A 14453-nucleotide genomic window follows, 5' to 3' on the forward strand; every position below is an offset into this window, starting at 1 on the left:
CTCTCTCTCTCTCTCTCTCTCTCTCTCTCTCTCTCTCTCTCTCTCTCTCTCTCTCTCTCCCTCCCTCCCTCCCTCCCTCTCTCTCTCTTCCTTTCTCGACCCGCGAGAGATCCATCTGGTTATCCGCGCCATTTTCCCTCTTTTCATCCAGTTCACGTAACATTTCCACATCTCCGGGATTTCGGGATCTTTATTCTGCAATGTGTCGTCTCGAGGGAGCTACGCGTCGCTGACGTGTGTTTACGTGACTGCGCGCGCGTGTAGCAGATCTGATGAAGTTCTTAATTAATTCAGTCGGTCGTTCGCGGCTGCTAAAGTAAACGGAAGCCTCGTCTCGAAGACCGAAGAGCGGCCAACTTCCTGAGGTGGAAGCGCGCCGATCGATGAGATGCAACGTTGGAAGCAGTCATTTTGCCCGTAGAAGCGTTCGGCGTGGTCGATTCCGATCCCTCGTGTGACATGTTCACGGTGATACGATACCTATGCAAGGTAAAAGTACTAACTTCCGGGCACATACCTGGGCATTTTTATCGTTTTGGTTTTCAAGTACGAATATTTCAGCTTTCAATGTAGAATACATATATGTATTTAATATATTTATATATGTATTTTATATATGTGTACATATTTTATGTTGGAAATTTAAATATTCGTATCGTTGAAAGACCAACACAATAAGAGTGGCCAAAGTCGTGTCCACGCTCGAAGGAAAACATGAAAATAGCAACTACACAGGTGAAAGCTGTACGAGATTTTTTGTATGCATACAATTGTAACGTGCACATAGTTATTTAATAAACGATCTTGTAGTTGTTGCAACTAAAGCTTTAGTTGCGTTAACTATAAAATAGCTTATTAAATTACATATACACTAATTCTACATACAATATTCGTGTTGTTGTCACCTATATGTATTTGCCATCATCATGTATTTTTCTCTGAGCAGACATTCGTACTTTTGCGCGATCGATCGAACTTGGGATCGTGTGTGCACCGCTGTGACAAGCTCTGACGTACGCGTGACAAAAAGAATTATCGCAGCAAGTTCCCAACAGGTAGTGCGTGAATTGTACAATCGCGTTTTTCGCGCGCAGTGCATCGCTGTAACCGAGAGACCGCCGATGCGCGCGAGGATAGTTTTCCCCAGAGGAATAGTTAGTAGCTTAGAGAGAGAGCGGTAGCGAACACGAAAGATTTCTCACACTTGAAAACGACATAATCTCCCTGACCTGACGTTTGTCTCCTAACGCGCATTAAAAACGAACGCCTGGAATGGTGTTCTTCTGTCATCATCATCCCGTGTTATCTTCCGATAACGTGAGTGGGTAGTTCACGAGTCGTGCCGCAGCCACGCGGGGACTTGGAGTCTTTGTGTCCGTTATTGCATCAATTAATCCGGACTGCTTTCGATTGTTGACGTGGACATCGATGAGATTGGCGATCTACGCAAATATGCGAAGTGTACGCAGTCGATGGCGCGGCTTAATAGCCGTTCGAGCGCATCTCACCTCCTCGTAGTTTACTATACGTATGTACACCTGTCGGTCTCTCTCTCTCTCTCTCTCTCTCTCTCTCTCTCTCTCTCTCTCTCGCGGCGAGATATCACGGGGGATACGTCGCCGATACACATAATCATCTCGCAAATACTGGCTTCGCGTCCCTTCGAGTTTCTGCATATAGGCACGCGCAGAGTCGCTCTTAAATATACACGGTGGTGGTCCTTGCTGTCGGTGTTGAGCGTTGATCGACAAAAGTTCTCTTTCGCCGATATAACCGGCAGATCAATTACCAAAATTAATCAGTTGTCATGCGTAAAATCACGAATAATACGAGTCGATTGATGCAATCACTGATCCGTGTATAATCAGCGCTTGATTAACAATCAGTTTCACGAATCGGTGAAATCATCTGTGAGTTTACACATGACGATTGATTAATCGATTGATTATTGGTTATTTGCGCCATTTTGACTCTAGTCAAGGGAAATTTTCGCCGATTCATGCCCAACACTGCCCGCGCGGAAGTCGGTGTCTCCTGAACGATGTTTACACGCAAACAAATATCACGACGCGTACCGTATCTAAATGCGTAGCGGTCTAGGCATCTTACGTACGCGACGCCGATGGTGCTGGAACTCCAATCTACTTTTGCGATTTTCATCTGTTTCGAGACACATCGAGAAGAAACGTGCACTTCCTACGTATTTTCCGTCGTCGACTAGGTACACAAGGATTACGTCGATCCTCTCATCGCCAGGATCATCGCGAGGCGAAAGAACTCGACAACGAGTTACGGCTCGAAAGATTACGAGAATTACAGGATATGTAATCGGTCCCATGGGGACCGTTTGAAATTCAGTATGCTGCACCACAATGCGCCCGGTTGAATTCTTTCAGAAAAGTGACAATTTCATCGTAACAAGACGAGGTACAACGGCGCTATAACGGCGGGCAAAAACTGATCGGGTTTCCATTCGGAAGGCATTTCAGCACGGAGAGAAAAGCAAACTTCGTGGTGCGCAATCGCTACGTGCGGCTGTTTAAAACAGCGGTTGTGCCGGCCGAAACGAACGAAGGGTGAATTCTCGCTCGCGATCACTCGGTCGTTTCGTCCCCGCGGGGATCAGGAAGTCGGTCGAGCTTTCGACGAGATCTCGCTTGAGCCGCGCGCGACGTAAATACAAACATTCCCACATCAGCAGCTTATAGTTGCTCCTAAAACCGTTACACGATAAGATTTTCGAAAAGAAGTGCGGCGATTCGTTATAAAAGAACACACAGTCACTATTAATGAAATTTATATCAGTACATTACGACGATATTACCGCGAAGACAAGCTTCCGTTCCGCTCGCGTGGTCTCGTGAAACTCGGGAGGCACGTTGTACCTGAGAGACAGAGCCGCGTTTCCTCGCGCGCCTCCTAATGTCTAAAGATAACGTCTCGATTATTTATCACATCGGCCTGACTCTATCGTTGACCGGCTGATTGACCCGCGGGATAATCGGGACCGAGGATCGATTTGCTCGCACGCGCACTCCCAACCCCAGGTACAAGGCACGTCCTGCCAAAGGCATGAGATATAGCCGCTTGCTTCTTCGTACGCGCGCGCATAGTGTCCACCAAGTAAGAGGAAGATACGACGCAAACGGCGGGGAGACGGGCTACGATCGGCTGCGGAGACTCTCGATTTCTTCGGCGACGACGAATCCTCATCAGGACTAGCGTTCTCCCTATAAACTCAGTTTTCCACTAACCCGAAATCACTAGGGAGAGTGGGAATGATATTCGGTCGTGCCTCCGTGGCCGACTGCGCGGCACCTCCCTCCCGCCGTCCGTTACACCACCGAGTACACAGAAGGGATTGCTTTTGTCAAGGCTTGTTTTGTCGATAACGACAGCCGCGACTGTGTCGTCTCCCGTTTGAAGGAGGGTTGGCATCTACTGTGTCTCATATTTTCAAAAAATACAGCTATCGTCTCGCACCGCTTTTGTGTGAGCACATTTCCGCGTGTTCTCTTCATCGTCTCCTCGTTCCGTCCGCGAGATCGACGACGCCGGAGGTTCGCGCCTGTGGCAACCATCGCTCAACGATCGATCGCTCGCATCGATCGACCGTCGCGTCGACAGCCAGACAGATAAGAAGATCCTCCGCACGCGGCTTCGTCGATCTCTCCCGAGAAATACGTAAGAGAGTCCCGAGCCGCGTCGCCGACCGAGAGAATCGGCCGGGATCGAGGCCGGGGCAGCGGAAAAACAGGAAGTCGCGGGATCCGCGAGCGGCGGGACCGCTTCCATGGTACTTCGTATCGCGAGCCTATCGGTCGCCGCCGACCCATGCACCTCATTGTCGAGCCTTATCCGGGCGTCGGACATCCCCCTGAGAGATAAGAGACGAAAGAAAGGGTCCGTCGGACTCGTCCCCGACACGCGGCTAAAATATTTCGATTCTCCTTCCGCCGACGACGACTCGTGTCGAAACGACGGTCGCTTCGTCGCTTCTTCCTCGAGGCGCTCCTCGAGTGGAAGGAGGCTCGCCCGGATAAGGAACAAGCCCAGCGGCACCAAAACGTTTTTTTTTTTTCGTCTTGTCAATGATGATGGCGGCGCGGGGAGGCTCCCGAGGTCCATTGTGTACGTAAGCGCGTTGGGGCGAATTGAAATTGTCTTTCAGTTTTTTCGCGACGCCTGCTGTGCGCGTCCTCTCTATTCTCTTTATTACAAATTATATTACGGGATGAGAGAAATAGAAAAATACGGTAACCCAAATATGGATTTCGGGAGGCACGTCGTATCCACGCCTGTCCTTGGTGCCGCTGGGGCTTAATGAATCCGCCAGCTCATACCGACGAGGCATTGTACACACATTCGGCAGCCTGCCGGAATGTTTGACACCCGGTATATATGTACACACACATGTATCTTTCCCCCGGAGTGTTTTCCGTCGTCAAACATTCTAGCCCATCCCCGACGCGGCCTTAAGATAGGGCGATACGCGGCACGGCGAGACAACACCGATCGTTTCGCGTTCTTTGCCAAACACAGCAGTGAGAGACATCTTGTATAAATACAGCACACACATATCGCGTCGTGTCCGCAAGGAAGCCGGAACTATCGTCGGCGTCCCGTCGTCTTACGGTTAATTAATACTTAATCGAAGTCAAGAGCGTTCGCCGTTTTAATCTCGCAACGGCGAACATTACCCCAACCGTCACGACGCCTCGCAAGAGCGCCGCGCGCGCGCGCGTCGATGAGCTCGCTCGCTCGTCGACGTGCGCTTTCGCGAAACGTAGATATTAGTTATTTATAAACTTTACGATTTTTTTAATTGTTAACAGGCCGTGGCTATACAGGGCCCACTACTCTTTCAGTTCAGTCTGTGGCACGCGGTCTTCCGAGTGGGTATTGAGGTACGATGTGTCTGTTGTGTGCGTGTGTGTGTGTGTGTGTGTGTGTGTGTGTGTGTGTGTGTACGGTTTTCGTGAATGTACAACGTGTGCTACATGTAAGAATGTGTAGTACACGTCGCTAGAACGTTCACCGTCTTTGTCCTCATGGCTGTATCTATTTTCATGAAAACGAGTGTCTGCTAACGTCCATTCCAGGACAACAAGACAGATGTTCACGTTGCATGGTAAATTTCGATCTCATCGTCCTAAAACAGCCGTTTCTCGGCGCAGACTGCGGAGGGATCTCTTCTTTCGTCGAAGTGCACTTGGTCGGTCCTTGTTGAGCGAACTGCGCTACTCTGATTGAAGATAAAGAGAACAGTTCTTTCTCTCCCGTGCGCGCGCGCGCGCGCGCGAGATCGCGAAGTCGCCTTGTGTTTCTTCAAGGATCCAACGTCGCACTCGGTTCTTCTGATTCCATCGTGGGCTCCTCTCTTTCATTTTTTCTCTCTTTCTCCGCTCACTTATTCATCCCCACGCCGTCTTCGCCTTAAAACAAATAAATAGACCAATAGGCGAAGTTGAAGAGAACGAATATGAGGGGAAAGGCAATGCGCGCAAAGATGTCAATCTTTGCGCTACCCTGGGCACGACAGGTGAACATTCTACGCAACAGGTTCCAGCACCAGTTATCGCTCATGGATTCCGCCGGCGCAGCCAGTGCCGTGGATGACACCGGCGCCGCGATCGACGGCGAGGGTGTCGCGCCACGGGACATGGTGTGCGACGGCGTTCCCAAGGGCGACGTCGACGACGCCGACGACGGCCACAGCGACGGCGAAGGTGACGATCTCGCCGAGCTTCTTCGCGAGTGTCGTGACGCTTTCGGCGAGCATCGGCCGGTGACGCAGTCGTTGTCGTCGTTCAACGGCGAGGACGGCGACGGCGAGCGATCCGATTGGTAACGTTGATGACGATGCTGATGTTGCTGCTGCTGCTGCTGCTGCTGCTGCTGCTGCTGCTGCTGCTGTTGCGAATAATAATGTTGGTGATGATGATGATGATGATGATGATGATGATGATGATTGTGATTGTGATGATGATGATTCTGAAGGTGACGATGATGATTCTGATGATACTGCCGTTGACGAGGACGTGAACGTTGTGTTTGAAACTGTTGAGGATGGCCGCGAGCCACTTCCTTTGATCCAAGCGCTTCTTCTTCGTGGCTTACTCGCTCCCCTCTTCCTCCCGAAACAGGTACGTGGACCAGTACGCTAGGTTGAAGAAAGCGAATACGATTGGGAAGAAAATCCGCGAGATGACGTCGATGCGCTTGGACCTCGTCGGGAACTTGGACAGCCACGACCTGCAGCAGTTTTTTTTCCTTGGTTGCATATGTATTTCGCACTGTCGCAATTTATCTATGGAATCCTCCGGGTGTCGGACCAAAGGCTTCTGAAAGAATTCGGGTGATATTGATCTATTAGTTACCCGCATTTAGCTCTGTTAACTCTAAACGAAATAATTTCGATTATCAGCCCGGGCCGTTTTTTTTTTTTTTGCCGAATAAGAAAGAGAATCTACCGAATCTAACATAATCTCGTTCCTCTATCTATAGGAAAAAAAAAAAAAACGATCGACGAGACAACAGTATAACGTAAAAGAATCTACTCGCGAAACACTGAGATCTCCCTCGACGAACAACGACGCGGAACTCTCCACAATTGTCCACGTAGAGGCAACGTGATCGGGAAACGCAGTCGCTATCGTCCGAAAGGAGGATTCCCGGAAAAAACTCGGCTATTTCGAAACCATCTCGAGCGCGTCCAACGGCACTCGAGAAACGTCCTCTCAGGATACTGACCATAGCGAAGTTGGCGGATCCGTCCGGCTCGAGCAGCTCCGAGGATGGATCGATCGACGACGAATGCTCCATCTCGCTCGCCGGAAACTGCTTCTTTATGTTGTCGCTGTGCATGTCGCTGCGTGACGCGTAGTTGACTAGCGCGAATTCGAGGAGAGCGCCGAACACGAAGGTCAAGCACACCCCCGTCCAGACGTCGATAGCCTTCGTGTAGGATACGGGCGGCAGTGAGGCGTTTATCCCTGATGTCTGCGTGGCCATCGTCAGCAGTGTCGTAACGCCTGCACGAGCAAAGTGGAAGACAGATCTTCTTCGAGGTATTCTCGTGACAGGCAAACGCGAGGACAGTTGACAAAAAGGAGAAAGGCAGGCGAGGCGAGGGAAAAGAAGAGTGGAGAACATCAGAAAGATGGATGGAACGGTTCGCCGTGACATGTTCAGGAAGACGGAGAGAATGGATGAACGTCCGCAAAAGCGAACGTGATCGGAACGTCGCGCGTTTAAGTGTGTGTTCCCGCACAAGTGTATGTCGTCTCGTGTCGATTCGATCGATATCACTTAGCTGTTGTTATATCATTACAATAACGCGTGTGTATATATAATGCAGTTGACAATTAATTGGTAATAATTCATACCTAGTGACACCCGGGCAGGCACGGCACTCTGATCCAGCCAGAAGGACACCCAGGACACGATAACGAGCATGCAGCATGGGATGTAGATTTGGATCAGGTAGTAACTGAATTCTCTCTTGAACAGCAGGTCCACTTTCAAGCAGCTGTACTCTCCTGCATTGTTTATTCAAACGGAAAAAAGAAGACGTCAGCCACGCAGTTCACGAGGACGAAGGAGACTCGCTCTATTTTCTTCGAGTACACAGGGCTGCACACGACGCGTGCGCGTTACTTACCGGTGTTCGTTTTACTATTGCAGTAGTCCGTAAGAAACTTTTCCAGAGTAAACCTGGGCAGATGTAAATTCTTCACCACTTGAACGGGATCGCCCTCCTTCCAGAGGAATACCAAGTCGTTCGTCGTCCATCCGTCTGTCGGATCACGAATGCGAATAATTACTCAGCCACGGAACCGAGATAAATGCCCCCGAATGAAATTAGACCGAGCCCAAGTCTCGAAATTACTTACAGCTAGCCATGCGAAGTGAACAAACTTGTCGGTCTAAGGGATACAGCTTCAAATTCATGGGACAGGAGAGCGTCAAGGATATCCTGCGGCAGAGAAAACAACGGGGAGTTTATATAAGGCTAGCACTGGTGGCAAAAAAAGAAAAAAAGCAATTTGCAATAACGAACACGCTCCCTGTTTTGTCATCACACACGATATACAGGCGAGAAATCCCTCTCTCCCGTATGTATATTAGACGAGCGAATTTCGCAACATTCGATTATACGAGGATGAGCCACGCGCATGGATAATGCATTCTCGTCCTGCGTCGAGACCGGATAAGTGGCTCTTCCTCGTGGAATTTGCGCGAACAGAAAAGAAAGAAGAAGGCAATAAAAAGAGTTGAGGTCAAAGTACCAATGGACACTAATAACACTGATACCTAACTCTAGACAATTTTATTTCGGTTCTTTTTAAATATATATTCAATTTCATTTTAAATATGAATATTCATCATTATTACTTGTATTATTTCTTTGTGTATATTGTTTTATTTTTTCAGTTATTTTATATATGTACGATATATATGTATTATATTTATGATATTTCAAAAGGGTTATTCCGTTTTCAATAAAATAAATATTTAAACTTTCAAAGAAAAAAAATATATATATATAATAAATATATACGTATATTTTACGATAAAAATTGAAATATCCAAGTTAAAAAACCGAAATAATAAAAATATCCAGAATTACGTAACAGTGTTATTAGTGTTCAAGTGTCATTGATGTTTTTACCCTACACATGTCTTATGAAACGTCGTCGGACGTATGAATTATGAAAGTGCGGGGGAAGTAATTCGGCTCGGTGATTTTACGGAAACTTGTACTCACCGTATGCTATAAAGAACGGAGCCGTTTGGGAAAATTCGTATGTATACGTTGGGCATAATGATGTTGTGGAAATGACCCTCCTTCTCATTCGAGAAGAACAGATCCGGCATCCAGACGCGATTAGCTTCCGTCAGAGTCAAGTATTTCAGTCGACCTGCAAAACGAGGGGTTTCCAGGGGAAACGAGGTGGCCTCGGTGAAAAATCGGCGTGACGTTGACAATCGGCGATCGATCGGACGAGCTCGTTCAGCGCGCGGGAAGAGCATGCGAGCGAGTGTGCGAGAATCGGGTGTGTGCGCGCGCGAGAGAGAGAGAGAGAGAGAGAGAGAGAGAGAGAGAGAGAGAGAGAAAGAAAGAGAAAAAGAGAAAGAATAGAGAGAATAAATATAGCTTGTTGCAAATTGGCGTCAAATAGCGCGTGAATAAAACGTTACGACTCGCTATTTACGGAATAATAACAGCAATATGGAAAAAAAAGCATAAACGATTGCCGTTTGCCCATGCTCATTGTTCTGAACATAAATGCCCCTTTGTGCGTGGAATTTCTTGCGTGCGCCGTAGATATTGGGTTGTACGAAATCGCGTAAAAACACTTTGGCATTTATATCGGGGATAAAAGAGAAATACGGTTCAGCCAAACTTGAATTTGCGACGCGCGTCGGAGGAGAAAATAATTCTCTCTACATGGAGAATATATATTATACATCGTAGAGCTAGTGTGTGTCAACGCATTGTGCGCGATCGTCTCGTATCGCAATGATATCAAGAAAGTGCAAGAAGAGTCACAGACGAGTCGAAGTCGTAATGTTGTAAGATCTACGTACCTCCAAAGTCATTAAACCGTAATCTCTCGTCCAACCATTGTTCCCGAAATGTTAATTGTACGGAGTATTCCTGGAGGGCAGAAGAAAAATGTCTGTTAAACAGCTTATCGCGCATGTGACGCCGGGCGTGTACAGCGCGAATTGTTTCTTTTTTCCTTTCAAAACACACACACACACACACACACACACACACACACCCCGAGCGATAGTCCTTCCAATTATAAAGTTCCAAAGTAAAGTAAGGCAAAACTAAAACGTGCGAAACGTAATGAAAAGCAACGGAGTTCTAGATCGTCGGAGTGTTCCGTATCGCGTAGCGCTTACTGTAACGTATCAGTCTCTGCAACGAACGAAGAGAATAGCTTTATGCAAATGGCAGCTTTGCATTTAACGAAGACCGCGATAATCACGATTTCATTATCAGTGCCATAGTACCGAGAAACGAATTCCAGTTTAATCGCGATAATATCTCGACGCGACGGGAATTCTAATAAACGCGCAAAGAAAGTCGGCGCGAATTACGAAAGACGAAAGAGTACGCGCGAGCAAAGGAGCTCGTTTGTCACGTAATCTTACTCCTGCGTTCGATAAATGAGAATACAGAAGAAGAAAAAACGAAACCAAAGAAACGAGAAATCTTGCGTCTATGTAAAAAGCGATCAAAAAGTTATCTCAACATTTTCACGCAGCATGAAGAGAATTTTTCGTCTAACTATAACGTATTATCGCCATCTTGAGACGTGCAATGGCAGATCGGTACTTTCGCTATCTTTACCGTGAGGAGGAACGATCGTCGACACAGATATGAATTAGAAGAAAATATTCTTGGACAGAATATGTACTGTGACAACACAATTTACGCGCAGCCGGTTGACAAAAGATTGCAACACTTCCTCGATGAGTTTTGCAACGTAGGGCATTGCATACCCGACAGGAAAGATGTATTTCTTCTGAGAAATATTAAAAAACAAATTTTCTCTCTCTCTTTTCTGAATATGAGATGAGTTACAAAACTCGTCGAGAAAATGGATGTTAGAATATTTATAATTAGCCGCGACTGTGTACACGGAGGGAATTTTATAGTAAAAATTATTATAGAATCTTTTGTAACCGAGACATTTTCTGTAATAGATTGACATTCTGCAGTAATTTATTATTATCTTTTCATTTCATGTATGCTATTTATATTTTGGAAATTAAAATGCACTATTAAAGAAGATTTATTTTATTTCTTGGCAAAGTGTTTCAGACTTTCCTCCACAATTTTTGTGAGAAAACGTAGAACGGATTGAAATGAGCACAAAAGTCCTATACCATTTTGCGATATTCACAATAATAGTCGAGATATTAAAAAAGACTGATAATCAGTTTGATCCAATGTATAAGTATACAACTGTAGACGACGCCAATCTACAGCTCATCTACCATATCGTACCAATATTCTTTAATTAATATCTCGAGATTTATTACAAATATCGCAAAAAACAGTATGGGACTTTTATGTTCACCTCAATCCGTTCTATATTCCCATAAAATTACGAAGAAAAGTCAGAGACATCCTGTATGTATGATGTGTATGTGTGTGTGTGTGTGTGTGTGTGTATATACTAGAAGGCTCATTGACGGTCGAAACGTAAGGGAAGGATAGACGATGCCATTGATAGAGATACAACATCGAAAAAAAATAATCAATTTTACTATTTCGACTAATTCGATTAATTAATTTGAGCATCCAATATATGTAAAAAATAATCGATTATAGTAAATATCAAATGCACTATAGCTTGGAACTATAGGTTGAAACGATCGGCTCTTAGAGCGGATTATTCCAATTTCTTGGTAAGCTACCTGACAGTTAAATCATGTGGCTGTCTCTGTCTAATTTGAAGAAAGAAACGAAGACAGACATATGATTTAACTGTCAGGTAACTTACCAAGAAGTTGGAACAATCGGCCCTAAGTCGTTTATCGGAGTCGGATGTTGGGACACAGTCGATGGCCTGATAAGGAAAACTCGTTTACAGAAAATAAATTCTTTCATTGAACCATCGACTCCGACGTGTTCCGACATTCGACTCTGACAACGTATTGTAGAATAAGCCTAATGAGAGATTCACATAGCATCCGACATTCGACATACGATCATTCGATACTCAACAGAAGAACAGTTTTCTATAACGAAATATTCAATTCTCCACAGGCTTTAAATCGGTTCTACATCGATCGTATCGTAGCTTTGAAAGTCGCAAGAAATTGATCGATCATAGTCGAAGAAAATAATCTATTGTGATTGATTAATTTCTTGCAACCTGCGATTTGCGATACGACCAAATAGAATCGGCCTGAACCTTCCATTATAGGCCTGCTACAATAAGCTATTAGTCATAAGCCGCAAGTAAATTGACCAATCACAGCCGACTATTTTCAAAAATAATCGACTGCGGTTGGTCAACTTGCCTACGACTTATGACTAATAGCTTATCGTAGAATGTGCCGTTTCATTTGTTACAACGAACTATTCGAATATACCGACTGAATTCCACAAGAAAGGATCAATCATATCCATTCGTTCACTGAGCGCCAAGATCGGTTCTACAATACGTCGTTTGTCGAAGTTGTGTGTCGGGACGCAGTCGATGGTCCAATGAGGAGAACCCGTTTACGGAAAATAAACTCTCTCATTGGACCATCGACTGCGTTCCGACATCCGACTCCGACAAACGACGTATTGTAGAACCGAGCTGATGGAGGATTCACACTACATCCGACATCCGACGTGCGACGATCCGATATCCAATAGAAGAACAGCTTTCTAATGGAGTATTCACTCCTATTCGTATAAAGTTAGCCGGTAAAATATTAAATTTTAAGAATCTATCTTGTGAAATCGTTTGTAGGCGATTTTAATGCAAAAAGTTAATTTAAAAAGTTTTGTGAGTCTTTAGGATTACTATAATTAATTAATTAAATTTTGATCATGATGTTAGCCGCAACTCAACAATTCTTGCAAAATTTTATACTAAATCGTATGTATTTCGTTTGTAGGTGATTGAAGTGCAATTAAAACGATTTGTGAATTTATACATTTATTTTAATTATTTTTAAACCATGAAATTTTTTTTAGCCGTGAAGGATTGGTCAATTATAGTCGATTATTCTTGTAATAATCGACTGTGATTGGTCAATTCTTATGGCTTGCAGCTTACGATATCTATTGTAGATCACGCTAAATGTATACCCGGGTTGCATTCTGAAACTCTATTCGACGGATAGCATTTAATTGATCAATTAGAACATAAAGAACTAAGATTTCTTTATCATGTCATCTGTTCTTTTTAGCTGCGCTGCTGAACCAGTGCAATAAGTTAAAATGAGATAAATATATTTTTTCTCACTCCAACTTACTGCACTAATTGAGCGGTGCAGTTAAAAACGAATAGACAAAAGACTGGATGTTACTTTAGTCGTCTACTAGCGGCTTCTAGTATATGTATATTTCAGTAGATTTGGTTAGACGGCGTGCAAGTGCGTGAATGCTTGATTAACGTGATGCATGAATTTTAAATGATTTTAATGTATTGTGCGAGTAAGTACAATATATTAAACAGCGCGGGTCAGATAGGAGAAATTATGTAGGAAAGAGTGCGTAGATAATAAAAGCGAAATAAGATGTTAGATAAGAAAACAGGATTCAGGACGGGAAGAGCATAGATAATAGAGACAATGGCGTCATGAGGAACGGATAGTCATATACATAATAAGACTAGATCGAGCATAAGGGTCGAAACCAAAAAATCAGGTAAAAAAAGACGGATAATAGGTGTCGTGTATCTTTCTCTGTTTGACAAGGAAGAATATTTGTTATGTTTAGCTGAGTATTTACCCATTAGATTTAGGACTTTAGGATTAAATAAAAGAATTCAGATTCAAGGAAACATGTTATTAGTACTATCGAAAAAAATTTTTTTTCTTATCTTCTTTCACAGAGTGTAGAAACAATGTAAAATTGAAAAAAATTTGTATGAAAAAAAGAAGAACTATAATATTCTTTCCGTGTACTTGCATTTTTTTTTAACGTTTTGAGACGAATCACAGCCCCATATAATTTCGAACAGGTTGGTAAAATTTGGTCTGAATCAATTTTTCCTCCTCATATCGAGAGAGGCGGCGCGCACTTTAAGCCGAGGACAACGCGACACAAAGGATTAACGGGGTCGGCAACTGTTCATTCACATCTACTGGATTGATCTCCCTTGGAGCCATACGCGTATGTCGATAAGTTATCTCGTCACGGACTCGACTGTTATATACAGGAGCCGACGTGATTCTATCGAATCGCACACGTGTCGGATCCGTGACGATCGTCCCTATCAATTGGTCGTGGCGATTGACTATGTATATATATCGAAATGTAAGAGAACAGAAGATATTCATCGCAGAGCGACGAGATGAAACGCTCTTCGACCAGAATTCGACTCGACTCGAGATCCTCGACACTACCGTCGCCGATGATCGAGACGTACGATGGTCCAAGAACGCTTCTCTCCTCGCAATCAAGCAGTCATACGTCACTCGCGAGCACAAGCATTAACAAAAAAAAAATATGCAGGGAACGGTGAGGCCCGTCGTTTAAAAAATGTCTCGGCACACTGCGCACACAAACAGCCAAGGGTGGCGCGGCGAGGGTGGGGGCAGGAGGCTGAGGGTGAGAGCCATGCAAAAGCGATACATCGAGGACCTACCCGGATCGTGTCAGATCAAATGCCAGAAATGTCCTCTCTACGCAATCTGTATATTAATTAGCGATATATATATGTGTGTATATATATATATATATATATATATATATATATATATAT

General features: G+C 44.7%; 1 protein-coding gene across 13 annotated transcripts in view; it reads right to left on the reverse strand.

Annotated features, from left to right (window-relative positions):
• Positions 1 to 5955: 5955 nt before the first annotated feature.
• The window catches only part of LOC116841398 (glutamate-gated chloride channel), a 98928-nt gene continuing 90430 nt past the window's right edge, over positions 5956 to 14453 (reverse strand). For 11 of the 13 annotated variants that reach the window (XM_032809271.1, XM_032809269.1, XM_032809272.1 and 8 more), the window contains 7 exons: positions 9595 to 9664; positions 8771 to 8924; positions 7896 to 7978; positions 7664 to 7798; positions 7389 to 7541; positions 6754 to 7034; positions 6117 to 6344 (listed from right to left, as the gene is read on the reverse strand). In XM_032809271.1, coding sequence (XP_032665162.1) covers positions 6117 to 6344; positions 6754 to 7034; positions 7389 to 7541; positions 7664 to 7798; positions 7896 to 7978; positions 8771 to 8924; positions 9595 to 9664 — 1104 coding nt within the window. Of the gene's footprint in view, positions 6345 to 6753; positions 7035 to 7388; positions 7542 to 7663; positions 7799 to 7895; positions 7979 to 8770; positions 8925 to 9594; positions 9665 to 14453 lie in introns of all 13 variants that reach the window. The other 2 variants (XM_032809276.1, XM_032809275.1) reach the window with 2 other exon arrangements.

Source organism: Odontomachus brunneus, unplaced genomic scaffold (assembly GCF_010583005.1).
Source record: "Odontomachus brunneus isolate Ranch 3 - 2012 unplaced genomic scaffold, Obru_v1 Obru_scaffold_015, whole genome shotgun sequence".
Lineage (NCBI taxonomy): Eukaryota > Metazoa > Arthropoda > Insecta > Hymenoptera > Formicidae > Odontomachus > Odontomachus brunneus.